The sequence below is a fragment of the Capricornis sumatraensis genome, chromosome 7 (genome assembly GCF_032405125.1).
Source record: "Capricornis sumatraensis isolate serow.1 chromosome 7, serow.2, whole genome shotgun sequence".
Classification (NCBI taxonomy): Eukaryota; Metazoa; Chordata; class Mammalia; order Artiodactyla; family Bovidae; genus Capricornis; species Capricornis sumatraensis.
The window spans coordinates 70,586,599-70,613,389 of record NC_091075.1 but is presented as its reverse complement, the minus strand read 5'-3'; the positions used below and the strand labels follow the sequence as shown (position 1 = coordinate 70,613,389).

The window sequence follows — 26,791 nt, the reverse complement described above, 5'->3', positions numbered from 1 at the left end:
AAAATACCCAAAAGAGTAAGTATTAAAACAGCATACTAAAGGAGGGTTATGGCTTTTTCCTTCATTTGTTTTTGTGCTATTCTCTAACAAGCTAACAGTTCTCTAACAATTCTGTAACAAGCATGGGTTCATATATTACTGTGGTAACTTTCAAAAACTTTAAAATATATTTTAATAACTTTCACTGGAAGTTATCATAACTATAGATCAAGTGCAAGTTTCTGAACTCTGTGATCATCACAGTTTAGAGAAGTGGTTCTCAAAGTGTGATCTCCAGACCAGCTCCATCAGGATCACACGGGAGCTGGTCAGAAATGCAAATTATGGGGCCCTACCCCAGAGCTCTGGAGGTGGAGCCGAGCAACCCGTTGAAACCAGCCCCTCCTTCCACCATGATTATAATGCCAGCTAGGGTTGGAGAACCAAAGGGCTAGAGAATTGTTTACAATAATCCACTTTCAATTTTCCCAGTCATAAATCCTCAAAGTGAAAGAAAGTGTTAGTTGCTCAGCTGTGTCCAACTCTTTCGCAGCCCCATGGACTGTACCCCGTCAGGCTCCTCTATCCTATCCATTGGATTTTCCAGGCAAGAATACTGGCCACTCCCTTCTCCAGGAGATCCTCCCCACCCAGGGATCGAAACCAGGTTCCCCACACTGCAGGCAGATTCTTTACTGTCTGAGCTACCAGGGAACCCCATAAATCCTCAGGACCCATACAAAACGCAGATATACTCCTATCTCCCTATCAATCAACTCATTTTATATCTCAAGTCATCAAGCATTTATGGAAAACCTTTCAAACTGCACTACTTTTTAGTATAAGCTGAAATACTTAAGTAAAGGAATGATTATCTTCAAACCACTGGGGAGAACCCCCAACCCCGTTAAAGGAACTGGAGTACTCCGTTATATACCGGAGCCCTAGAACAGATTTCCTCCTGGGAAGGAGCTGTGGCATGCTGCCTCTATATACCCTGAGAAAGATCCTCAACCAAGGAACAACTTGCTAATGGGATGTATTATAATAACATGGAGCGGTCTCAGCTAGTATTTTTTCTTCGTAACTATTAGATAGTTTATTGAAAATTAAGTAGGGATAGCATTTATAGATACCTGTTTGGTGATCGTCTTGGCCAACGTCTTCTGTTAGATTCTGCAAGAAATATTTTCATTATTACCAAGAAATCACACACCATACAGCAAGTTTTAAAATTCAGTATTTTCATAAACAGCTGATATCTTAATATCCATAATCTAAATTCTTATCAAATACACTTAAAACAACTGAACAGCTGGTAGTTTTGTCTTTAAAAAGTTGACTTACTAGCTTATTAAGGGTGTGGTAGATCTTATGAATATTTGCCAGTGTTGAGAGATGAGAGTTCAGCTGAAAGTCTTTAAAAGAAAAAGGGGAAAATTCAGTGTCATTTATTTCCCATACTGTAAAAAGACTATTAAAAAATAAAGCTCAAAAGTGGAAATAAATGTTTTGATACAATTGAATACTATCGCCATTATATTTGATACTTATTAAATAAGATACAACATGCAACTACCAACCTATCTGCTAGAAATAGTCTGACAATAAAACTAAATTCCCAACCAAATGTTAAAATACAGTTCATGAAATTTTCATGTGAATTGTAAGACAAAACAAAAATACTTATACTTGTAGTTATAACATCCTATCAGCAATGAACTTAAGCTTAATAGAAAAATATCACTGATGCTGGCAAATTAAGTAACACAAATAGATGACGGATCTCAAATGAACCATATTCACTTTCTCTTTCTCCTCCCAGAATTACCAGCACAATACAAGCTCTTGGCAAGAAAATACACAGGAAAGCATCTCAATCACTTGACATTTCTTACAATATACGTATTTTGTTGACTCTTACACAACATAGAGCAGAAATGGAATCTAAGCCCCTCCCCCTCCTGTTTAACAAATACAGATCAATCAAAGGGCTGGCCTGAAAGTGGCCTGTCTGAGAGGCCAGGGCCCTGGGATGGAGTCTATAGTTCCTGGCACTGCAACAGTAAAATGTGCCACAGAGCCAGTGACGCAGAGGCAGAACTCGCACTCACAGAGAATTAAAGACTGTCTCCACCCGCCATCTCTAACAACTTCAGGACTGCGCACTAAATCACCCACAAAAGACAAAATCAAGCTGCTCTACCACACAATACCGCACAACATAAAACTCTATGCTCGGCTTTTGAATTTCCAATTTCAAATGCTTTTCATAAAAAGTATGCTTGCCTCCATAGTGGGTTATATGAATGTGAGTTAAAAGTCGACGGCTATTTTCGTATTTGAATAAGCATCAATAGAAGCAGTTTCATAAAACATCAAGATTTACATTAGTTCCTTTTCTTTACTATCATCACAATTAGTAAATGTCAGTCTGAAAGTAACCTTGAAAAGATACTGTAACTTTCCAAGTTATGCCATTCTGATATAAAAAAGAGAGAGAGAGAAAAAAATCACCCTTTCCTGGAATATTTATTTAGGATGCATGTCAGATGCAAGGAGCCAACACTACAACACAAATTGTCTCTGCTGAGCTGGACTCTGGGCTGGAAAGCAAGCTGACCTGCCTGCCAGTATTTAGAAAGCTTCACTTTTCTCTTCTAAATAGTGCCACGAATCCAGGTCTGGGCTGGCCTGGAGGGCAGAGGGGCTAGCAGGCAGCAGAGTCCCTGACATACACACACCACTGTCAGGAGCAGCGGGGTCTAAGTGCACATGTACACGTGCACGCGCTGGCCCAACCAACAGCAGCCCCCGGCCTGACACCACACGCACAGCCATTGAGAGTGGGCCAAAGAATCAGAGGGCTTGGCTGAGAGACAACCAGAGAAGGACCTCAAATACAGACAAGTGTTAATTATTTAGCATCTGAATGGTTGAGCCATATTTAAGGTAAATGATGATATAAGTATGTGCAGATCTTGATTTTCCATCTTCATTAGTGCAACTGCACAGAAAAAGATTTTAAAATATTTGGGGTGTTTAAATAAATATATATATATATACACATATATATATATACACACACGTGTGTGTATGTATGTACTTACACTTCTATTTCATAAACCTAGGTAGGAGGCTCTAAAGCTAGGAGCAGTAGCAAAGGCTTTGGGGAACTTAATCTTACCCCATCCCCCTCCCCTGGCATCTATGACCAAGCCCTAAGCTCCCTTTTTGTACTCTCTCAATTTAAAATTTGGAAGACAAACGATACACTACAGCAATATCTTGATATATAAATTAAGCTTCTGGACTTGCAAAAAAAAAAAAAAACCAGAAAACTTAAGGATCTAGATTCTGTCTTCACTGGGGATACACAGGGTCTGCCAAAGATCACCAAAGCAATAAGGTCTCCAGACCTGCTGATTCAACTGCCAAAATTCACACAGGAGAATCTAAACAAATTAAAATTGCTAAATCCGTCTTTACACACACGCACACACAGTTTCTACCAAAATAACACGCTGAGCTTTACAACCTGACTCTGGAGTCTAACAATTAGTTTGAATCTCAGATCCACCAGTTATTTAACCTAAATTTCAATGTCCGCAGTTGTGAATGAGACTACAATGCCTGGATGGGGCACAGAGTCAGAGTAATGTGTGGATCACAGTGAGTGCCCAATAAAAGATATTATCACTGTTAGATTATACCATTTTCCACACCAACCACCTACAATGGTTTCTACTTCTGTAGATCCAAGTCAAGCCCCACATCAAAGATCTCAAAGCTGCAGCTGCCTCTGTAACACAGGCATACGGCCTGATACATCTCTACAGCCTATGATGGTATATCTACATTCATATACCACCAACTGATTTCATAACGATGGTGGAAGAATATCTCAGCAGTGGAAAAAAATATACAAGAGCATTTAAGGTTCTTTACATGAAGTTTCACTTTACAGACGATGCAAGTAACAAGGTTCATTTCACAAGTCACATAATATATGTCAGCAAGTCTCTATTTCCATATCCAGTGTCTACTATCATAACCACCTCATCATCACCTCATGAAAAAAAGGAGAAAGAAAAGGAATCAGCAGCATGAACAGAACAGTTTTTCTTTAGTTTCATCAAGGTAAAAAGCTAAGGAGTAGACACAAAATCGGGAGGGTGGGGGAAGACCAAAATGGCATTAAAAGATAAATCCACAAAGGTTAACACTATTGAATTCATGGTTCATCTGTTCACTGCTCAGGGCAAGTAACAGACCTTGAAATCTAAAATAGATTTCACATCCTTAAGGAATAGATGTTAAGGGCGAAGATCGCATGCTTTACAGAAGCGCATTTAGGAAAGCACTAACTGACATAAAATCTCCTCTGGCTCCTATTTCAATTCTAAAGGCTAAATGCTCAGTTAAGTCAACTTTAGTCCATGATCAAAAGGCTCTCCACTATCACTGGGTTAGACTCTCATGTGTGTCATGCAAACCTAACATTCTGTATTAAAAGTGACAAATGGCTCTGCAGAAAAATACAGCATGCTTGATAAATGGCTTGCCTAAATTATCTTCTGAGTATTCTCTAAAATGATCAAAAAATCCTGATGTAGCATAAAGTTTTCTGGGAGTTTTTTTTTTTTTTTTTTAAATAATTATCACTTGTCGTGACCTATATAACAGAAAAAAGTGAATGCCACTGAGAGGGTCAAAATTCACTTCCTCCAAACTACTCTTTGTATATAGAATCCCACAATATAGACAGACATAAGTAATAAAACAAAAACTGGTAAGTTCAGACAATGACCATCATCAACCAAAAGAATCAACTTTAAGAATTAACAGTGGTGGCTCAGAGGTTAAAGCGTCTGCCCACAATGCGGGAGACCCGGGTTCGATCCCTGGGTCGGGAAGATCCCCTGGAGAAGGAAATGGCAATCCACTCCAGTATTCTTGCCTGGAGAATCCCATGGATGGAGAAGTCTAGTAGGTTACAGTCCACGGGGTCACAAAGAGTCGGACACAACTGAGCGACTTCACCACCACCACCAACAGGAGTTTACTTCCATAAGAGGGTCAGAAACAACTGAAATAGATAAAAATTCAAATCCTTCTTTTATGCCATAAATAATCACCCGTTAAATATACCTGGGAGGTGATCTCAATTATAACAGCAACGAAAAGTGACAGTACATGTAGGAATAAACTTAAATGTGCAACATTCAAGTGAAGAAACAATAAAAGTTTACAGATGCAGAGATATATTCCTGGAATGGAAAGACCCAGTATTGTAAGAAGATCACTTCACCCTGTACTGAACTACAAAACTAAACGCAATCAAATTCCTATTCTCCCTGCTTCCCACTTCCCCATCCCAAAAAAGAGGTGAGGGAAAGGGAAGGGAGTCAGGCAAGCTTAGCAGATTGATTCCAAAGTTCACCCGAAAAAAACAAACACACTTGACTTGCCAAGAAATTGTTGTAAACAAAGAATGAAGAAGAACAGGCCCTATCAGACCATACATAATATAAAGCAGAGGTTGGTAAACTCTCTGCAAGAGTGCCAGATCTTAAATATTTTAGGCTTTGTGGACCATCTCTGCTGCAGCTACTTTGCCATTGGAGCTCAAAAGCAGCCATAAACAGTACACAAGCAAACGAGTGTGGCTGTGCTCCTATAAAACTTTATTTCTAGACACTAGGTGGTGGGCCTGGTTCGGACCATGAGCTGTAGTCTGCCAAGGCCTGGTGCAGATGTACAGTGCTATAAAATAGGGTACAGGAGCAGTAAGACAAATCATTGAGAGAATTAATAAACATGTCTATGCACGTCTGTATAGTTACGTGTATGTATAAGCACATAGAATTAACACGATTAAATGGAATTTCAAATCAATAGGGAAGAGATAATTATTCAGCAAGCAGAGGGCAACTAGCTACCATGTGGAACAAATTAAAATTAATTCCAACCTCAGAAGTTACAGATAGAAGGTAAAGGCACTTAAGGCTAAAGAGAAGTTATGGCCTCAGGGGCCCCGCACGTTCTCTGCCTCTTCTACCCAATCTCATCTCTTACCTATCTTCCCCTCACTCACTCTTCTCGGTCACAGAGAGCTTCCTGCTATCCTGTGAATACTCCATTCAAGCTCTTACCTCAGGGCCTTTGAACACACTGTTCTCTCTGCACTGAGCCCTCTTTCCTCTAATAATAACATGGCTTGCTCTCACACTTCATCAGGTTGCCACTGAAATACCGCCTTCTTACAGAACCTTGCCAGACCCAACAAACAGGACCCGTTCTTCACTATCCCATTACCATGCTTGACTTTTCTTTATGGCATTAGTGCCACCAGACTTTATGTCATATTTGGGCGCCATCTTCCTCTAGCATTAGAATATAAGCTTCACGAAGGCCAGAACCTGTTCTTGTCCACTGCTATAGCCCTAGTACCAAAAGCAATACCTGGCGCACATCAGGTGCTCAATAAATACTCAAGGAATAAATGACTGTAGGGACAAAGGCATCAAGACTTAAATTCAGCATGCTTCGGTATTTCAGGGCATTCACGTCTCTAGATCCTCACATGTGAGAAGCAGCATGGTAACAGAAGAGACTCAAAGGCAGGGCAGGACAGAAAAAGGGTGGCTCTGAACCCTGTTTAAGAGGTTAGTCTAAGGACGAGTATTTCCACTGGGCTGTCGGAGGGTATGCAAATGCAACAGACAAACACGGCACACTCCGGCATGCCTACTCAAAGGTGACTCGTGCACAGCTGTTTCACATGAAAGCGACAAAACGGCTGTGGCACGAGATCTGAACGAAATTTCACCAGACCAAGTTACGCTCCCAGCATCCAGAGAGAGCAGTTAATTCTGCACAGCAGAATGCGGGAAGCACTGCTATGAGCCTGGCTGCCACAGGAGTGTTTAAATCACCTTTTTTAGAAAGACTGCCCAACGGCAAGTGTGGCCTGGAATCAGAGTGGTGTTTCATGAAGGCTGCTGGTAGTGAGCAAGGTGGGAAATGATTAGGGCCTTCAAGTGGTCTGTGGCAGCAAAAGTAGAGAGTACAACGGGACCGCAGGACATCCACATTTAACTCACACCAATTCATGGCAACAGCTTGGCAAAAAGAAGAGGGAGAGAGAAGAAAAGTCAACTGTCCTAGTAACTGCCCTGAGGCCTCTACTTAATGACAGGGAGATGGGCAACAGGACTCTGACAGTTGCTGGGTCCACTCAGTCTCCACACGCATCTCAGAACACTGTATGAGCCAAGTATTTAGGAGATATATTTTTCATAAAACACAGTCCCTAAACATAAGCCAGCTGCTTCAACTGGTGCTCAGCTGAAGAAGAGTTGGTGACCTGTCCTAATACTGGAGGTAAAAACCGCTGAGCTAGAGACAATCTGCAATGAGGGGGCACCTTCTGAAAGTATTTCCAGCAATTTTTTTTGTATATTTTTATTAATTTATTTGACTGCTCAAGGTCTTAGTTGTAGCATGTGGGATCTAGTTTCCGGACGAGAGATCAAACCTGGGCCTCCTGTATTGAGAGTGTTAAGTCCCAGCCGCTGGACCACCAGGGAAATCCCTCCAGTGATATTTTTAATACTGGTGATTTTCACCTTAGAGATGGACTTTAGAACTCATCTCTATATAAAATGGATTGCACTAGGAGGAAGACCAACAAGACTGCTTTCAGGAGCTGTGAGGGAAGCTCACGTCCTTTTGTCCAAGTCCCCAAAATTCTCCTTGAGCTATGAAAACTAGCACAAGCAGAGTCAGGTAACTAGTTGTGGCCAAGCTGGGGAGAATTCACATTCCAAAGCCCCTTCCTCCATTCTAACTCATTTCTGATGGGAGCATCAGGGAGTAAAAAGCAGCAGCATGTTCCACCAAAGTTGTCAATTAGTAGTCAACAATCAGCTCTCACAAAGTTAGAGGACCTTAATATTAAATAAAAAGATACTGGTGAAATCAAAACAATCTACCAACTTAAAGAAAAACACAGATGGTGCAGAAAAGACATAACATCCATGTTATTTCTATTTCAAATACACCTCTTTCTTCTTGTCACTAAGAATTCACAAAAGTATTTTATTATTAGCTAAACTCCAGCTGGTCAATCAGTAAGCAATGCTCTCAGGTACAAAATTTTTAATACAGCACTATGCACATATATGTACTGATAAATGCATGCTGCTGCTGCTGCTGCAAGTCACTTCAGTCATGTCCGACTCTGTGCAACCCCACAGACGGCAGCCCACCAGGCTCCACCGTCCCTGGGATTCTCCAGGCAAGAACACTGGAGTGGGTTAATGCATTCTGAGGACAATGAAAATGACGAACTAAACCAGTAATGGCTTTGGGGGTGGAGGCCGAGGACAGAACACGGGGTCGTTACCATGTCACTGCCAAAAAAGTGAAACAAAATTAAAGGTTATCAAAATCGGCATTCATCCTACATGTTTCTGGAACAGAACAAGAGCAAGAGGCAGCGGTGCAGGGCTGGGCCTCTCTAAAGGCGATTCCACAGGGAAGGCTGAGGGCTGCTCCACGCCACTGGTTACATGGCCCACCCTCCTGAAACCTTAGTTTTACTCAGTGATGTGGAAAAAGTATATAATAGTGTATGTAACTAAGACTCACTGTTTAGGTCTGTTCTTTCTTCTAGAGAGCTTCCCTGGTAGCTCAGCTGGTAAAGAATCCACCAGCAATGTGGAAGACCTGGGTTCAATCCCTAGGTAGGGAAGATCCCTTGGAAAAGGGAATGGCTACCCACTCCAGTATTCTGGCCTGGAGAATTCCACAGGCAGAGGAGCCTGGCCAGCTACAGTCCATGGGGTCATAAAGTGTCGGACACAACTGAGTGACTTTCACTTTCTTTTTCCTTCTAGAAACAGGAGCCCATTTTCCTACAGGTTTCGGGTACACTGAGGATATGAATGTCACTGAGGGGAAAAGAGACCCCTGCCAAGGGGGTCCTACAAGTGACAAGTAACAATGTAAGGTTGTAGAGATTTTGGATTTGTGACTACCGCACGAAAGGAAAAACTCCAACAAGTCCAGGCAAGGCCCTACACGACCTGACCTAAGTCATCCCATTTCATTATCCTGCTCACTCCATGCCAGCCACACTCTTCCTGACTACTCAAGTGAACTCCTGGCTCAGGGTCTATTTTATTTAATATACCCTCCTCCTCTTTCCCATCTCTGTTGTTACTGGCCTGACGTTGACATCACTGAAATGTCTGTTCAGACGTCACCTCATCCAGAGGCCTCCCTCCCCTGACTTCCCTATCCAAACCAGCACCTCCATCCCCACCAGCGTTACCAGCTGAGCTACCAGGTTAGGGTTTACATCTTCATTTTTTGACCTTTTTTAAAAAGCTTTATTGAAATAGAAATCATCCACCATACAATTGATCCATCTAAAGTGCACAAGTCAATGCTTTTTAGTGTATTCACAGCTGCACAACCATCACAATGTTATTTAACAACATTTTTATCACCGCATCAGCAATCACTCCTCATTTTTCCCCTCACCCCTACATCATCAGGCAACCACTAACCCTACAGTTTGCCTCTGTACATTTTCTATCAATAGAATCGTAAGATATGAGGTCCTTTGTGACCCAGACATTATATTTTATATATATTTACATCTTTATCCTTTGTCACACTCCCTGGAGCCCAAGCTCCATGATTACAGGCATTTTCTTTAGCTGTGTTCACCACTTTATCCCAATACCTAGAAAAGCACAAGCTGTCTATGGGGTCGCACAGAGTCAGACACGACTGAAGCGACTTAGCAGCAGCAGCAGCTCATGACCAATAAACAGAGGAAAAATGCTTTTAAAGTACCCACTGGGGACTTCCCTGGTGGTCAGGACTCTGAGCTCCCAATGCAGAGGACCTGGCTTGGATCCCGGGGCAGGGAACTAAATCCTGAATGCTGCAACTAAGACCCGGCACAGCCAAATAAATAAATAAACTTAGGAAAAAAAAGTAGCCACGGGATTGAGCAATGTGCAAGTTACTCTATAACTGTGGTGAAGAATGAAATGAGGCATGGTTGGAGCAAGAAGTGAGGGATCAGTCTATCATCAGGCATAAACAACTTGTTGCAGAAGTTTTACCATGAAGAGAAAGAGAAAGGACAGAGTGGGTATTGAGTTTGGGCTTAACAATGATGAGACTGGAGCACATTTTTAAAACACTGAGATTCAACTTGCTTCGTACCCTAGAAGGTTACAGAAGTCACAGCGCATAGAGTGGGTCAGATTACAAGTCAGGGTGGATCTATAATATGAGCACAAATATACGCAGCATATGTGATTTTAAAAAATTACAAAATGCACTTTTAAGTTTAAAAATTCATTAAAAACCAGTTTCACTTCAAAATGACTTAAAATACAAAGTCTACCATAAAATGAAGTCTACTTTTGACCCTATAAACAGTAGTGTTTTCAACTGGTATTCTAGAACCAACTTATGCTTCTGCACACCAACTGATAAGTCACTGAGCTATGTGAGAAGGCACAAGTACGTGTCTCACTTGTAAAACCTATTTTCACATTTGAGGCCAAATTATTAAAACACACAGATCTGAAACGAGTTTTCCACACCGCAAAACTAGGAAAAACCAAAAGCCAGGTTTGTGGGTCAGCTTCACACCGCACACTTGTCGAAGTTGTTAGAAACAGGAAGCTCTTGGTCTAACAGCACCTGTCTCATGAGAACACTGAGGATCAAACGAGCCCCTGCTGCAGTGTGCCCAGCACAGTGCCCGGCGCAGAGCCGGCGCCACCTGAGCGGGGCTCTGTGCCACTCGGTGTCACCTGCATGCTGAGCAGCGTGGCCTGTACAGGGGAGGGCTGGCCGCAGCCCTGGCACCCTCCCCGCCATAGTCCAAATCAAACCCCGTGTACACACTGAGCTACTGAACACTGATCCAGAGGCTGCATATCAGAATCGCCTGGGGAGTCTGAATAACTGCCACTGCTGGGGCCCCATCCAGGCCAATCAAACAAAAATAGGAGTGGACTTGTCAGAGCTTCTCAAGCAGCCCAGGTGACTCTACACACAACCAGAGAGGAGCGTGCGTCCCCACCCTCTCTTCAATCCCCAGTCCACATCCAGTTCACAATCTCAGCCAGGCCAGAGGGGAGTCCAACCCATTCACGGCAACCCTCACAGTGTGAAGACAAGATCAAGATCCAAGCTGTTCAAGGTCAAAAACTTAGGTGCAAACTGAAAGGAACCAAGGGGCAGTGAGGAGGAAGGCAAGAACATCACTCTCCTCATCAATAAATACTTGTTATTTACAAGACACAAAGTCAGGAAAGTGAGCGTGGAAAGGAGGAAACTGACGAGGTGGGACCAGGTCATGGTGGGTGACTCGGAGCTTTCACTGAACACAAGATCTGAAGCTAAGGCCATCCAAGCACACCATCGCTTCTGGCTTTTTCCTCCTAACTCTCACAGGACCTGAAAAAGTGGCTGGGAAGTGAAGCCCCCATCCAGGACAGGTGGCGTGCCACCCAGCACCCGTCACCAACCACACAGCCTGTGCCTGCTGGTGCCACCATCTTAAAGGAGCCAGCCACGTCAGGACAGCCAGACTGGCTGCTCTCCCACCTTGACTAGGTACAAAGCGCCCTGGACTCACTGGCTTCACCCCACCCTACCCACTGAAGAACACAGATCCATTTCATCTCACTAATGTTAGAAGAGGCCCGATTTGGGGTAAAGAGTACAGCTCTGGCCTCAGAAAGCCCTGGGTAAGAGTCCCTGCTCTGCCATGTCCTAGCTGAAGGACCTTCCTGTTACCCAGCCTCACTAAATCAAACAGCAGGCCCCTCCTCACCAGGCTCTTAGGGTGTGTGCCAAGCACTCAGCACAGCACTGGCCCATACTGTGAACCAACAAAGGTTCATTATTTTAATCCCTATTATTATTATTCAACATGGAAGAGACTAAGGCAGACAGAACCCGGAAGATCAAAAAGACAGGGCAGAAGAATGACACAGGGACAGGTCTTTAAAACTCTCACGTCAATAGCCAGCTGTCTGGACTTGAATGTTCAAAACTCCTCCTCAAGCTTCCTGTTTAATTAAGAACAAATAATCTGTGGTCTAATTTTGGGAATGGAATCTATAGAAAGAGATCTTAAAGGGGAAAAAGACTTAAATTCACCCTCAACTACAGAAAAAGATAAGAAATCAGTTCAAAGATGTTACACAAAAACAACATTAGCAGCTCTATAAGTTTTCTGGCTTTTCGGCAATGTTAGGCATCTCCTATATTCAAAAAGTATATGCTTAAAAGGTACGTAATACAAATGTCTGTTTAAAATCTTTAAGACTAAAAAATGACTATTTCATTAGTGACAAGAAAAAGTATGGAAATACTCTTCTTTGCCATAATCAGTTGCCCAGCTAGAATGCATTTTTAAATAAATGACTAGTTTCATTGTGAAATGGCAATAATGAAAGAAGAGGAGTGGGAAAGAAGGAATTCATCCCAGACCCTGTTGGGATCCATTCCAAGAAGAAAAGAACCAAGTGCAAAACAAAGACAATCGTAACAACAGGCTCTGCCATCAACATTCATACGCCAGTGACAAAACACAGAATTCCAGTATACCTGCCAGGTTACCAAAGGATTAAATGAAATGCACAAATAAAATAGTATTATTTCAGAGTATTCTTGCCTGGAAAATCCCACGGACAGAGGAGCCTGGTGGGCTACAGTCCATTGGGTTCCAAAGAGTCGGACGCAACTAAGCACACACATTATTTCATAGGCAGTCGCGGGCACCTAAACACCAGTGTCAGAATGCCTGAGTTAGCATCTCAACTCACCACTTACAGCTGTGTGACCTTCAAAAGATCACATTCTGTACCTCAGCTTCCTCACCTGTAAAATGGGGATGATAACAGTACATTCATATTCCTACCTTCAAGGGCTGGGGTGAGGATTAAATGAATGAAAGCAGTCAAGGCAATTGGAACAGCCCATGATTAATCACTATGTATAAACATGTTGTCAGTCCCGCTCCTCCCCTGCCCCCTGCTTTGTTCCTCCTTTCTCCCTGCATCCCACATCTTCTGATTTCTCTCTTACCACTCACCTCCTTTCCACTCCCTGGAGCCTCTTTCTAGCCCTCTCCATGTGGCTCCTGCCCACCCCTCCACCTGATTCCCCTTAGCGCTGGCTTATCCAACTCCTTTGCTACTGCCAGGCTGCTCCCTCTACTTGGAAAGCACCCTTCCACCTCAGCCCCGGAGGCACACACCCATCTTTTCCTTCACATACTAGAACTTCAAAAGCTAAGCTTACACAATAATAGCTAACTTCCCTGAAGGGCTTCCCTGGTGACTCAGATGGTAAAAGAATCTGCCTGCAATCCAAGTGACCAGGGTTCAGTTCCTGGGTCTGGAAGATCCCTTGGAGAAGGGAATGGTAACCCACTCCAACAATCTTGCCTGGAGAACTCTATGGACAGAGGACCTTGGCAGGCTACACAGTCCACGGGGTCACAAAGATTTGGACACGGCTGATCGACTAACACGTCACTTCACTTCCCTGAAGTCTAACTTTAATGACTACCTATTTGTTTCTAAGCATGCTGGGCATCCATCTAACCTTCCCTGCCCCATATTTCAACTGTCCAGGACTTCTCTGCCTCCACCACTAAGCACTGGAAGGAAGCTCCTTAAACACAAGGGCCAGGCTCATCTGTCTTTGTCGCAGGAGCACCCAGCTATAGAAAAAACCGCAAAGGTTTGGTGAGTGACCAAGTGAGGCATTGCCTCTTTCTTATGACCTCTGTTCCTCTCCACGGTCTCCTTTCATTTATTTATTTGGCTGCTCTGGGTCTTAGCTGAGTCACACGGGATCTTGAATTGTGGCATGTCAGCTCTTGTTCCCTGACCAGGGATAGAACCTGGGCCCCCTGCCCTGGGAGAGTCTTAGCCACTGGACCACCAGGGAAGTCCCTCGAGGGGCTCTTTTTAAAGCCTAATAAGAAAACTGTCATTACACAGTAATCATCAGCAACAAAAACAGAAAAGTGCCAAGCATTTCTCTAAACATTTTGTCTTCTATTTAATTTAATTCTCAGGATCACTCCTCATCTTGCCTCCTACTCTTCCTCTCTGCCCAAGCCCCAACTCCACTCCAAGCACAGTTTGCCTATTTGCCATTCCTCAAACACAGGTCTGCTCCCCTCCTCAGAGTCTCTGAATTTGTATTCCTTCTCCCTAGAATGCCCCCTTCACCTCCTCCAGCCTTCCCTGACCAAGCCATGCAAGCTACAGCATCCTCTGCTCTTGTTCCCCTCCCCTGCACACATGGGGCATGGGTGTGCTCCCCTTCCCTGCTTGGTTCTTCTCTAATGAGCTGATCACCATGGAACACACTCTTATTATCCACTTCTTTCCCCATGCTGGAATGAAAACTTCATGACAGATGAAGAATGGGGCCTAGTACACAGTAGGTGTTCAATAAACACCACTGACTGAACAACTCCATACCCTACAGTAGGTGGCTTTATGCATGAGGAACCTGAAGCTTACACAGAGTAGTTGAGTAACTTATCCACGGTCACACAGCTAACAGGGGCAGAACCCAGATATTCTGACTCTAAGGCCCACACTTAACTACTCTGCTGCTCTGCTTCCCTGCCTCCCGACCTGACCCAGAAAATACATTATCTCATCCAAGGAACTAATCCTACAACTGTATGCCTTTGGTCCACAGAAAAGCCATCCACCAGGAAAATCTTTCAAGGGAACAAGTCAACTAAGACAAGTCAATTCTATGTGTAAAGATTTATAATTTATGCAGCACTGTTAGTTTTTCTTTGGATTTAATAGTTCAGTAAGAAGAGACGCTGGGAGGGATTGGGGGCAGGAGGAGAAGAGGACGACCGAGGATGAGATGGCTGGATAGCATCACTGACTCGATGGACGTGAGTCTGAGTGAACTCCAGGAGTTGGTGATGGACAGGGAGGCCTGGCGTGCTGCGATTCATGGGGTCGCCGGACACGACTGAGCGACTGAACTGAACTGAACTGAAGAAGAGATTATTGTATCTTTTTACACTGTAATATCCTCACAAACAGCAAAATGACAAATCATCAAATAACATGGAGGAGGCCTAAGCTGATATATATTAAAAGCCAAAAATTGTGGTGGAAAGTACAGAAGTACAGACTGCAAGGGAATATAAGGGTATTTTGAGGGACAACAAAATCATTCCATATCTTAATTATTGTGGTGGTTACACACACACATGTATTTATCAAATGGGTAAAATTTTATAGAATTAATTACATTCAATAAAGTCAACTAAACAGCAATTAGGACTATTAGACATGATTTTTGGCTAAACAAAATAAATATTCTACCAGTATTATTTCCATACCTAATACTCTCAACAATTTGGGGGAGGGGGAGAGAACACAGATGTGATTAAGAGAAGACAGCAGTAAAGAGCTCTACACAGTGAGATCAGTGGGGTGACTGCATGCCTCAGAGTCCAGCATGACCACTGACAAAGGCAGCTCCTACCACGAACACTGCCTCAGTACCCGCTTCAGTCTTTTGGATCACCTCAAGTCAGGGCTCTTGGACTCTGAACAGAGTCCAGGCAGAGTGGAAAGGCAGATCACTGCTCTTCTCCACAACGGCCTCTGCCATGTATCGACCAGTGACAGGTCTGGATGTTGAATTTGTCAGAATTCTTAGTTGCAAGCATCACAAACAAACTAGCTAACTTAAACAGAACAGCAATTTTTCTTTTTTAAGGTTATTAGATAGTTCCCACAATCTCCAGGAAAACCAGAGGACCAATCATACCAGCTGTACAACCAAAACATCTAAGGGCAGAGTGCACCACTGACATAACCTGGACCTGCCTTCAGTTTCAGAATCACACTCTAGTGTGGGTGTGTCTGGGCAGCTCTGCTTTGACAGTTAGAATTCCCCAATCAGAGGAAGAACCAGGGCCCCAAAGACTGGCAAAAGCCATCACAGATATAAAGGGATGACACACCATCTTTGCAAATACTACTGACACAGATAGCAACTAATGAAAGGTTTTCAAAAAATATTCACATGGAAAACAATCCTCAAAGATGGAACTAAAAAGAATCATACTCAGAGGTAATGTGATCTGGGGAGGGTGGGGGTCTTTTGACACATTATTTAATGTTTTACAGTGGTTCAGTTGATAAAGAATTCGCCTGCAATGCAGGAGACACAAGTTCAATCCCTGGGTTGGAAAGATACCCTGGAGAAGGAAATGGCAACTCACACCAGTATTTGTGCCTGGAAAATCCCATGGACAGAGGAGCCTGGTGGGCTACGGTCCTTGGGGGTCACAAAGAGTCAGACATGACTTAGCGACTAAACCACCACCACCACCAGTATATTAATTAGTAGTTTCAAAAACAACAAAGCCTACCTTCCTAGATTGAAAATAACTCATTAACAGCATCTTCGGATTAAAACAAAAACAATTCATATCTAAAGCAGCAAATACTTTGTCTACCAGAATACTGGACATGATAGAGAAAAGATCCTTAGATCTGAACAGTCATGCAACAATTGTTAAAATATATGATTCTATTCAAGATGTACTTCAGTATTTTTTTCTATTTGAAACATAAGCCAAAAGTTGTAGCCTCTTTTATAGCCACCAATATAATAGCCTCTCTTATAGCCACCAAGGGTCCATCTAATCAAAGCTATGGTTTTCCCAATAGTCATGGTACGGATGTGAAAGTTGGACTATAAAGAAAGCTGAGTGCTGAAGAAGTGATGCTTTTGAACTGTGGTGTTGGACAAGACTCTTGAGGGTCCCTTGGACTGCAAGGAGATCCAACCACTCAATCCTAAAGGGAATCAGTCCTGAATATTCATTGGAAAGACTGATGCTGAAGCAGAAACTCCAATACTTTGCCCACCTGATGAAAAGAACTGACTCACTGGAAAAGACCCTGATGCTGGGAAAGATGAAGGCAGGAGGAGATGGGGATGACAGAGGGTGAGATGTTTGGATGGCGTCACCGACTTGATGGACAGGAGTTTGAGTAAGCTCAAACAGGAGTTTTGAGTTGGTGATGGACAGGGTACCCTGGTGTGCTGCAGTCCATGGGTTCGCAAAGAGTTGGACACGAATGAGCGACTGAACTGAACTGATAGCCACCAATATTTTTTTAGTACTTTTTTTGTTTGTTTTATTTTTTGTGGCTACACACCATGCAGGATCTTAGTTTCCCAATCAGGGATCAAACTTGGGCTCCTCTTTACCATCAGATCTGCCAAGCCCTGCCCAAGCCTTCCCCACCACGGCCCATTACACACCAGGTCAGAAGTGGACACATGTACTGTTACATGCACACTCTTGCCCCTCAGCACATCACCAGTGTGCTACTCCCTTCTGGAGAACTTCTCCATGCCACAGACATTCTTCAAAACTGATATCTGCATGTATTTAAAAATACATATTATTTAAATTGGTTTGCATAGGACAACTCTGTCCAAAAAAAATGGCAGAGAATGAATAAGTGAAAATAAGTGTATTCCTGGAAGAAAAACCTAAAGATAACAAAAGACATCTCAGAAGCAGAATTGCAGGAGGAAGCATGAAAATCTTTCAGATAATTCACTAACTGCTCAAGAGTTCATCTAAGTTCATCTAAGAGACCATCTAAGTTCAGTTCATTACATATTTGAGGTTCTAAGCAATGCAATGCACAGGACCACAGCATGGATACTAAGGCAGAGTCCCAGATCTCAAGAGAGAGTTATTGTCCAACTGGAAAAGGGACAAGTAAGTAAACACATAGCTACTGTTAAATAAGATAAAACCGTTAAATAAGATAAAACCGAGAATAAAAGTCAACAGTCCTTGGAGATTCGGTGGAGGGAAGGAGTCTGCTAGAGTGGGAAAAAGGAACAATTAAGAGGAGTGGCACTGAGAGCAGAGGGGGGGAGAAGAGTTCAGAGGAAAGAAACTAAGCTTAAACTACAGAACCAGTTCAATCCCAGCTCCTGAGACATCTGTAAGCAACTGGGAGCCTTTGAGGTTTTGGGGTAGAGGGGTCGTAAGGACAAAGATATTCAACTGATGATGAAGAGGATAAATAGGAGGCTGAGCCTGGCAAAAAGATTACTTACTGGTTATTATAAGAAAGGATGGCTCAGACCTAGGGCAATGGCAATCGGTATGGAACAGAGAGGACAGGCATAGGAAGAGAGATGCAAGCTTGCACTCACTACCAACCAAGAAAAGAGAGGATGAGCAATGTCTAAGCTTCCAGCCTGGGTTATTAAATGAACTGCAGTTTCATTCACCAAATGAAAAAAATGAATTGGTCTTGTTCTCATCTTTATTTTGGCCACTAGGAAGCTGAGAGCCAAAATACATGGCCCATTTCTAACATACACCAAGCATTTATGTGTAGCCTGTAAATCTGTATTTTCTTTCTTTTGACAGAATTTTATTTATATTTATTAAGTCACCTCTAATCATTTTAGAATGTGGCAGAAAATAAATCAACAGATAAAAATGATTGAGACCAAGTCAAAGACAGTTGGACAAAGTAGCTGATTCAGGGATATAACTATAGGCTGCCAACTCATAGCATTCTCCTCACCCTTCTTGAGCCCTAGGGAAGTCTCGAACCCACAACAGAAGCTAAAAATGCCAGACTTTCACCTTCTTCACCTCCCTTACAACTAGTAGTGGCATGATGTCAATTCTACCCAATGAAACTAAAGGGAAAGTCTCCAAGGTGACCTTCCAGAAAAGATTCTCTCTGTAAGGGAGGGAACTATAAGGAAATATACTGCTTTCACCCTTTTCTTACATAAGCATGATGTCTGGTGCTACAGCAACCACATTGCAAACATGAGGCAACGAGCTTAAGGCTCCTGATAAACCAAAATACTAAAAATAAAGGAAAAAAGTATACAAAGAGCCTAGATTCTTAAAAGACATACTGAGACTCTGTACCAGCCTTAGAACCATCCATCTCTCAACTTCTTGTTACTGAACAAAAATAAGCTCTATTACTTAAGCCACTTTTAATTGAGTATTTATTTGCCAGAGGCATCCTAAATCATACAACAAAAGTTATCAGGAAGTCAGTTTCTGAAACCATGATTTTTTTACACTGCTGACTACACAAGACTATTACTACTGAGATGAGAGCTGCTGCTGCTAAGTCGCTTCAGTCGTGTCCGACTCTGTGTGACCCCATAGACGGCAGCCCACCAGGCTCCTCCGTCCCTGGGATTCTCCAGGCAAGAACACTGGAGTGGGTTGCCATGTCCTTCTCCAATGCATGAAAGTGAAAAGTGAAAGGGAAGTCGCTCAGTCATGTTCGACTCTTAGCGACCCCATGGACTGCAGCCTACCAGGCTCCTCCATCCATGGGATTTTCCAGGCAAGAGTACTGGAGTGGGTTGCCATTGCCTTCTCCACTACTGAGATGAGAGCAATGCAAACATATATGATAGGAAAAAAGCAATAAATAAGAGCTTCTGGGAGCAGTTAAAGAGAAATGGATATAATAATAAGTAACATTTGAAAACATGTGATCAAGCGTTAATAGGGGTACTTCTTGGGAGCAAGAAGAGAAGAACAAAAAACAAAAATACAGAAATTCTCAGAAGTGGAAAATTGTCCTATTCTTTGCAACCCTATGGACTGTGGCCCACCAGGCTCCTCTGTCCATGGGATTTTTCAGACAAGAATACTGGAGAGGGTTACCATTTTCTCTTCCAAGGGAGAAAATGAGGGGCTCTTTCTTTTCTGGCAGTTACTGGTAAAACAACCTGAAAATATTCCCATTATAGATCTTTCTCTACTTATGATGGGGTTATGCCCTGAGTAAACCCACTATTTAACTGAGAATATCCTATGGCGAAAGTACATTTAGTAAACCTAACCTACAGGTAACAGCTTAGCCTAGCCCATCCTAAACATGCTCAGAACTCTTATGTTAACACACAGCTGGGCAAAATTATCTCGAAACTTCAAGCCTATTTTATAACAAAATATTGACTATCTCAGGTGATTTTTTTTTTTGGCCATGCTATGTGGCAGGCAGGATCTTAGTTCCCCAACCAGGGATGGAATCAGTGCTCTCAGCATTGGGAGCGCAGGGTCTTAACTGCTGGACCACCAGGGAAGTCCCCTCAGGTAATTTACAGAAAACTGTACTGAAAGTGAAAAACAGGATGGTGGTCTGGGTACAAAATGGTTATAACTGTACTGGTTGTTTACCCTCCTGATTATGTGTCTGACTGGGAGTTGCCGAGGCCGCTGCTCAAGCATCAGGAAACTGTAATACCATACATCACTAACTTGAGAAAAGGTCAAAATCCAAAATTCAAGGTACAGTTTTTATCAAATGCATATTGATTGAGCACCACTGTAAAGTCACACCATTCTTAAGCTGGAACCATCTGCTTGAAACAGTTGCAAAAGTTCTGGGAAAAGTTTAAGAAACATTTGTTTAAATGCATAACTAAGCTCATGAGAAAATAAAACAACCTCCCTAAAGGCCAAAAATCAAAGAGGAACCTAAAAACCATAGCAGAAAGTGCTACGATAATAATGTTTAGGAATCTGGGGTTTGCGTGCTGGGGAAGAGAGAGCGTCATGTGTATCTATAGGGCACCTGCCCTTTGGGATGAAACTGAAAAAAGAGAAAAGGGAACAAAATGACTGGCCTAATATTTTCTTTAAAAACACCACCTTAAAGACAGTTACAGGTCTTGTTTTCAACCTCATACACTTCACCCTTTACAAGAGCAAATTTCATGACACATGCACATTAAAAAAAAAAAAAGGAAAACATAACCAGGTTAAATATTTACATGTCACAAAGGAGTTCCTGGATATGTCACCTTAAGCTTAAGTAAAATATAAAACAGATATAAATCTTTTCCTGATAAAATCACACATTGCCCAATTTTCAGCCATTATGAAATGAATCATATGAGTTCACTGAATCAAGCACTCAAGTTCAATATATTTGTAACCATACTAGATAGTTTCCAAATCTTTGGACTTCTTGGTAAAATTTTTATCTTCTGGGTCATCACAATAATCTTCTAGTGACCATGCTACCAATGGTTTCATAGTACTTTATACATCACATTAAAAAACTCTGTCACTTCTGAGCTAACCTGATAGCCCTCCTCCACATTACACGTTTTGGAGTCCTCATCGCATATCAATGGTAAAGGGAACTGGCAAAGGCTGTGATGTCTGCAGTCTACAGGCTTGAAAGGATGGTTTCTAATACTAAAGAAAAACACATGAAAACCTAAGGTTCTCTCCAATGAGTTTACCTTCCTCTAGTCTCATTTGCTTTCCATGCTTCTTTGAAAACCAAAGACATCAAATATTCCCTTTGCTCATCTTCACATTTTCACGCTGGCTTAAATAAATGAAATCATTTTCACCGCAATTCCATTAAGCCACCTCCAGCTCTCAATTGGTGGCACAGTGGTAAAGACTACGCCTGCCATTGCAGGAGACTCAAGAGACCTGAGTTCGATCCCTGGGTCAGGAGGATCCTCTGGAGTGTAAGTGGCAACGCACTGCAGTATTCTTGCCTGGGAAATCCCATGGACAGAGGAGCCTGGCGGATTATAGTCTGCTGCTGCTGCTGCTAAATCGCTTCAGTCGTGCCCGACTCTGTGCGACCCCAGGGACTGCAGCTCCTCCATCCATGGGATTTTCCAGGCAAGAGTACTGGAGTGGGGTGCCATTGCCTTCTCCGGATTATAGTCTACGGGCTCACAAATGAGTCAGACAGGACTGAAGAGACTAAGCACGCACACGTACATGCACACACACCAAATTCAAGAACATCTTTTCCCCAAAAGTCCCCTTATCCTTTGGCAATCCAAACGGCCCAAGAACTGCAAACACAATTTATACTATATTCACAACGTTTTTACGTGTCTCCACCGCATTCTTAGATTTAACTAAGACGGAACCTTTTAACTTGGTGTTTATACACACAGGAAGCCACAAATACACACTATTCTAAACGCTGCTTTAAATTGCGTCGCATCTTCAATGTTTTTCCACAACCTATGGACTAAATGGTTCAAGACGAAGCGTTTATTCTACAAGTAAGGGCACCAAATGCAAGTGGGAAATATTCAACTTGGAGATAAAGAACCCAAGTGTGAAAGGACTGCGCTTGGCTTGGTTCTCGCCCACCCGCTGACACGGGGAGAAGGTCCCAGGGGACAGGAACGCCTCCCTGGAGTGCGCTAGGGTGCGCGGGGAATAAAGCACGAGTTAGCGGAGCTGGGAGGCTCCGAGAGGCGCGCTGCATTCTGGGACTCGTTTCCACAGTTACCCACGTGCACCCAACCCAACCGCGGTCCGGACTACAAGTCCCAGAATTCCGCGGGACCGCCTTTCCCCTTCACGCCCGGCGACTGGTGCCAGACCCTAAAGGAAACCCCTAAAGCGCCCTCTCCGCAAGGCTGGAAGAGGTCGCGCCCCGAGGGCGCTACGCTGAGTTTGTGGTCCGGCCCTCCCGGCAGGGAAGCGGATCCCGAAGCACCAGCCTCCACATCTGACGATCAGAAATTAGACAACTGCGTCACAGACTGCCAAATCCTCGGACCGTCAGGGACCCCCCCCCCGCGCCGCCCCGCCCCTGGACTCCAGGGCCCGACCCCTCCGGCACCCACAGCGGAAAACCCGCAGCCTGCTCCCCTGCCCCGCCTCCCAGACCCGCAGCCATAGCCCGCGCCAGCGTTGACCTCGCTTCCCGCCGATCAGGGGTAACCGCTGCAAGCGCCAACCTCAGGGCACCTCCCCCGCCCCCTCCACCCAGGCCCCGCCCCCCCGTTATACCCTGAAGCTCAAGGCTCCCCTTCAAGGGACCCAGCCTTAATCCAGGGAAGGATACATCTCCCCCAAACACACAGTCCGACAGCTTCCTCCCCGAGCCCCACGCGGACAGAATCTGGACAAGACAAGTGTTCCCCCTGCCCTGGCCCCTCCCAACCTCTCTTCCCTCACAACTAGCTCTTCACCCCCACAGCACCTCCTCTACCCCTGGCCCCATTATGTCACCCCAAACCACCTTCTGCCTCTCCTCTCACTCCCAATTTCCTTATGTTCCCAACACCTGCTCCATCCTATTACCCCAACCTCGGCCCCCTCTCACCACTCCCAGTTCTATCCCTCCACGCTTCCTATGGCCCTCCTGCTCGCCGGACTCCCCAACTATCCCATCACACCCCAATCCCTCCCACCATCTCCCTTTCCCATTACATCAGCCCTCATCTCCTTGCCTGCCCTCCTGCCCCGCACGGCCGCTGCCCCCAATCCTCCACCCCATTGTTCCCCCCCACCCCCGCCATCCAGCCCTTCTTCCCATTGTCCCCGCCCCCGCGCTCCCCTAGCACTCACCCGCCTTTCTCACGGAGCCGCCCGCACCGCTCAGCCCCTAGGAAATCCTCACCCCTGCGCCCCGCTCGCTCGCTCGCTCCCTCTCTCCCTCCCCGCGTCGGTGCCAACCCCCAACCCTGCTCGCTAGCGCCCGCCGCCGCCTCCACCTCCATTCACCCGGGACACTCTGGTCCCGGCCCTTCATCGCACGTCCCGCCCCCCCCCCCTTCCCCCAACACTGAAATAGAGCCAGTCCCCACCCCCCTCACCTCCGCCCTCCCCCGGCAGGCCGGCCCCTTCCCCCTACGCCCGCCCCCGCCCCGCGCCGCCCGCAGCGTCACCGCCCGCCCCGGCCCCGGGAGGGGAAGGGGTGGCTCCCGGGCAGGGGATCCCGGCGTGTTTCGGGACAGGAGGCGCGGGGCGGGGACTGCGGGAGATGAGCGGAGAGTGTTGGCAGCCGCCCGCTCCCAGCCGGCTGGTTCTCTGTTACTCACTGACAGCGGCGGCATCCGAGTGCATTTTCGGGCAGCTCACACCGCTCTCGCCGCCCAAGCTCCCGCGCTCGCCTCGCGGTCCCCCCACCGGCTCGCCGCACCTCGGCTGGGAGCTGAGGACCCGCCGCCGGGCACTCTCGGCCCGCCCATCTCGCCTCCTCCATTGGCTGAACTTCGGCTGAGGGGCCGCCCACCCGCGTCTCTCATTTGACAAAAAGAGTGCAGAGAGAGCTGGTCTGGAGCTGGCAAAGAGGCCCCGCCCCCTAAAGTCCAATACGATTGGCCCCGGCGCCTCGTCCCCGTACCGCCCCTGGCGGGGGCCATGCTCCCGAATAGCAGGTTGGACCTGGCCGCTGTCACTCAGCCCCGGGGGTCCAAAAGCGCGTGTAGGGGCGAGGCTGGGGAATTGGTCCACCTTGACCCTGGAGCCCCGCCCTCTGGTGGGCGGGACTGGTGGAGCTGTAGACCAACCAAGGAAGATAGGTCGGCGTCTGAAACAAAGCAAGCGAAGTGTCTCCCAAAGAACGAAGAAGGAGAAGAGCTGTTGGTGCGGCTTGTTCCCGCTGCACTGAGTGGGGGAACCGCCGACTCGACGCGTCGGAGTCTCCTGCTTGTCTCTCACGCCTCCGAGCGGCTCTCTACGGGAGCCCAGTCCGCGACGAAGTTGGACTGGGACTTCTCTTGCTGGCTGTTTCCTGCAGCTAGAGACTGATAAAGAGTCGCCGCGTCTTTATTTCCAGCAAACCCTCTGGTGAGGAACAAATTCTTTCTTGCACAAGTCACAACAATCCACTCTGTCCTCATTTTCGAAATGTGCATCTTTTCCAGCGACAACACATTTCCTCCTCCTTCGTCACAAATGGTCTGTTCTAAAGGCTTCGACTGCTCCATGGCCGGTGATACACATTTGTGCTCCCGCAGACCACACGCAGAAAACCAAGGGCCACTCTCTGAGCTTCGGGCTCAGGCTGGCACCTGAGCAAGTCCAAGGCTCAGGTCACCAGCCCTTGAAGGACAGTACGCGTCAGCTAAGTGAATCTAAGTCAATGACGGCAAGAAGCGGTCCAGAAAACTGTTGTTTGGCTGTTATTTAGCAGAGGAAGGAGTTAGTTTAGATGACTTCTGACCCTTGAGTTTCCTCAGTCAAGAATTCTCAACATTTTCCATAGTTCCGACGAGTTTTTCGCAAGGCTTTCAAACCAACTCAGCACACTCACCACATTAATGTAGCGGAATAATATTTTGAGATATTAGTGGAGGACCGCTTCTCCTATCCCAGCCACAACACACAAACACCACTTCCCTGTGTGCAGAAGCCTTGCCCATCCTGCAGCTAGGCCATTCCACCCTCCCGCCTTAAAGAATGGATGACACTAAGAACAGCTGGTAACAAATGAGTCGTTTTGGTTTTAGACTTATACAGCCAAAGCTTTTGAGTTTCAGGGTTCTGAAATTTATGTTTCAAATCAGGGCATAAATATTAAGACCAAAAACAGCCTATTTGAAAGAACAAGATGAAGCCAGTTCCTACGTCCCACACCACTCCCCTTGTAATATACTCCATCTTTCTTAATCCCTAATGTCTCGTTTTGTATCTATCATGCTTCTATCATTCAAATACTTATGAATCACTCCATCTAATCATAGATTCTCAGAATTGAACCTGAATTTATCCACTTCAGGTTCAATTCAGACAAGACAAGAATCTCATCTCTTCACTGGTGACCTTTAACCTAACAGCATCAGCTGGGCCCTGCAGAGATGGGTAGGTACCTCTGTACTCTGAAATGAGGCATCCTTTGGGGGCACATCTAATAGTAAGAACGTCTGTCCTTAGCCTGAGCAGAGAAACTGCTCCTGCATTCTTTATACCATTTGTGTTTTCAACTTACTCTACACATCTAAGAAGTACTTACAGTTCATCCAAGTTTATAGTATTTTGAATATGTGATATTTGTATGGCTTTTTACTGCTTATCATGGTACTTCAAGGGCTGAAACATGTTTGTTTGTTTGTTTGTTTTTTACAATAATGAACTTGTTACTTGACACCTCTAAATTAAAATAAGACCAAAATTAATTTGTTGTAGATAGTCATTTGCTATATCGATTTATTTGCAGCCAACTATATAATAATATATTGATATATTAATCTGCATGAGGCACCTGCCAGCTGCTTTGCCCCAACACCCAACATTGTCCTCTGGCACATAAAAATGTACAGAATATACAGCTTTTGTTGTATTCCAGCATCACTTTCAGTCGGGTCCGTATGATTGTTTTTAAAGAAAAAACAGATCTAGAGAGTAATTTACACAGATGTCTATAGTGAGTCAGCTGTAGCCTGAGGATTGGGAGGCAAAGCTCACAGCCTGCTAAGCCTCTCTGGCCCACAAGTCTTATGAATAATAAAACAGATATAATGAAGTGACTGCATAGTGAAAATGTTAGTTGCTTAGTCGTGTCTGAATCTTTGCAACCCCAAGGGCTGTAGTCCACTAGACTCTGTGGTATTCTTTCTCCAGGCAAGAATACTGGAGTAGGTAGCCATTCTCTTCTCCAGGGGATCTTCCCAGCCCAGGGATCGAACCCAGGTCTCTATCGTTGCAAGCTGACTCTTTGCTATCTGAGCCACCAGGGAAGCTCAAGTGACTGCATAGTATTCTGTATATATTACCCTGTCATTTTAACAATCCCCAAGATTATAAACCTTTGATGGTAGAAAGCTTGTGTTTAAACTTTATGTCCCCAGCACCAGCTACAGTGCATTCAGAGTAGGCACTAATTAACTCTTCCTCAGAGTGCACTGCACGTTGACTGTAAGATGTAATTTTAGATGTGGAAGGAACCCTGCAGATAATCAA

General features: G+C 44.8%; 1 protein-coding gene across 1 annotated transcript in view; it reads right to left on the bottom strand.

Annotated features, from left to right (window-relative positions):
- DCUN1D4 (defective in cullin neddylation 1 domain containing 4) overlaps window positions 1-23,607 on the bottom strand; it is a 73,621-nt gene extending 50,014 nt beyond the window's left edge. The window contains 4 exon segments of the mRNA XM_068975066.1: window positions 1,116-1,155; window positions 1,327-1,397; window positions 23,456-23,549; window positions 23,551-23,607. Of these exon segments, the coding sequence (XP_068831167.1) occupies window positions 1,116-1,155; window positions 1,327-1,397; window positions 23,456-23,549; window positions 23,551-23,607 (262 nt within the window).
- Window positions 23,608-26,791: the final 3,184 nt, after the last annotated feature.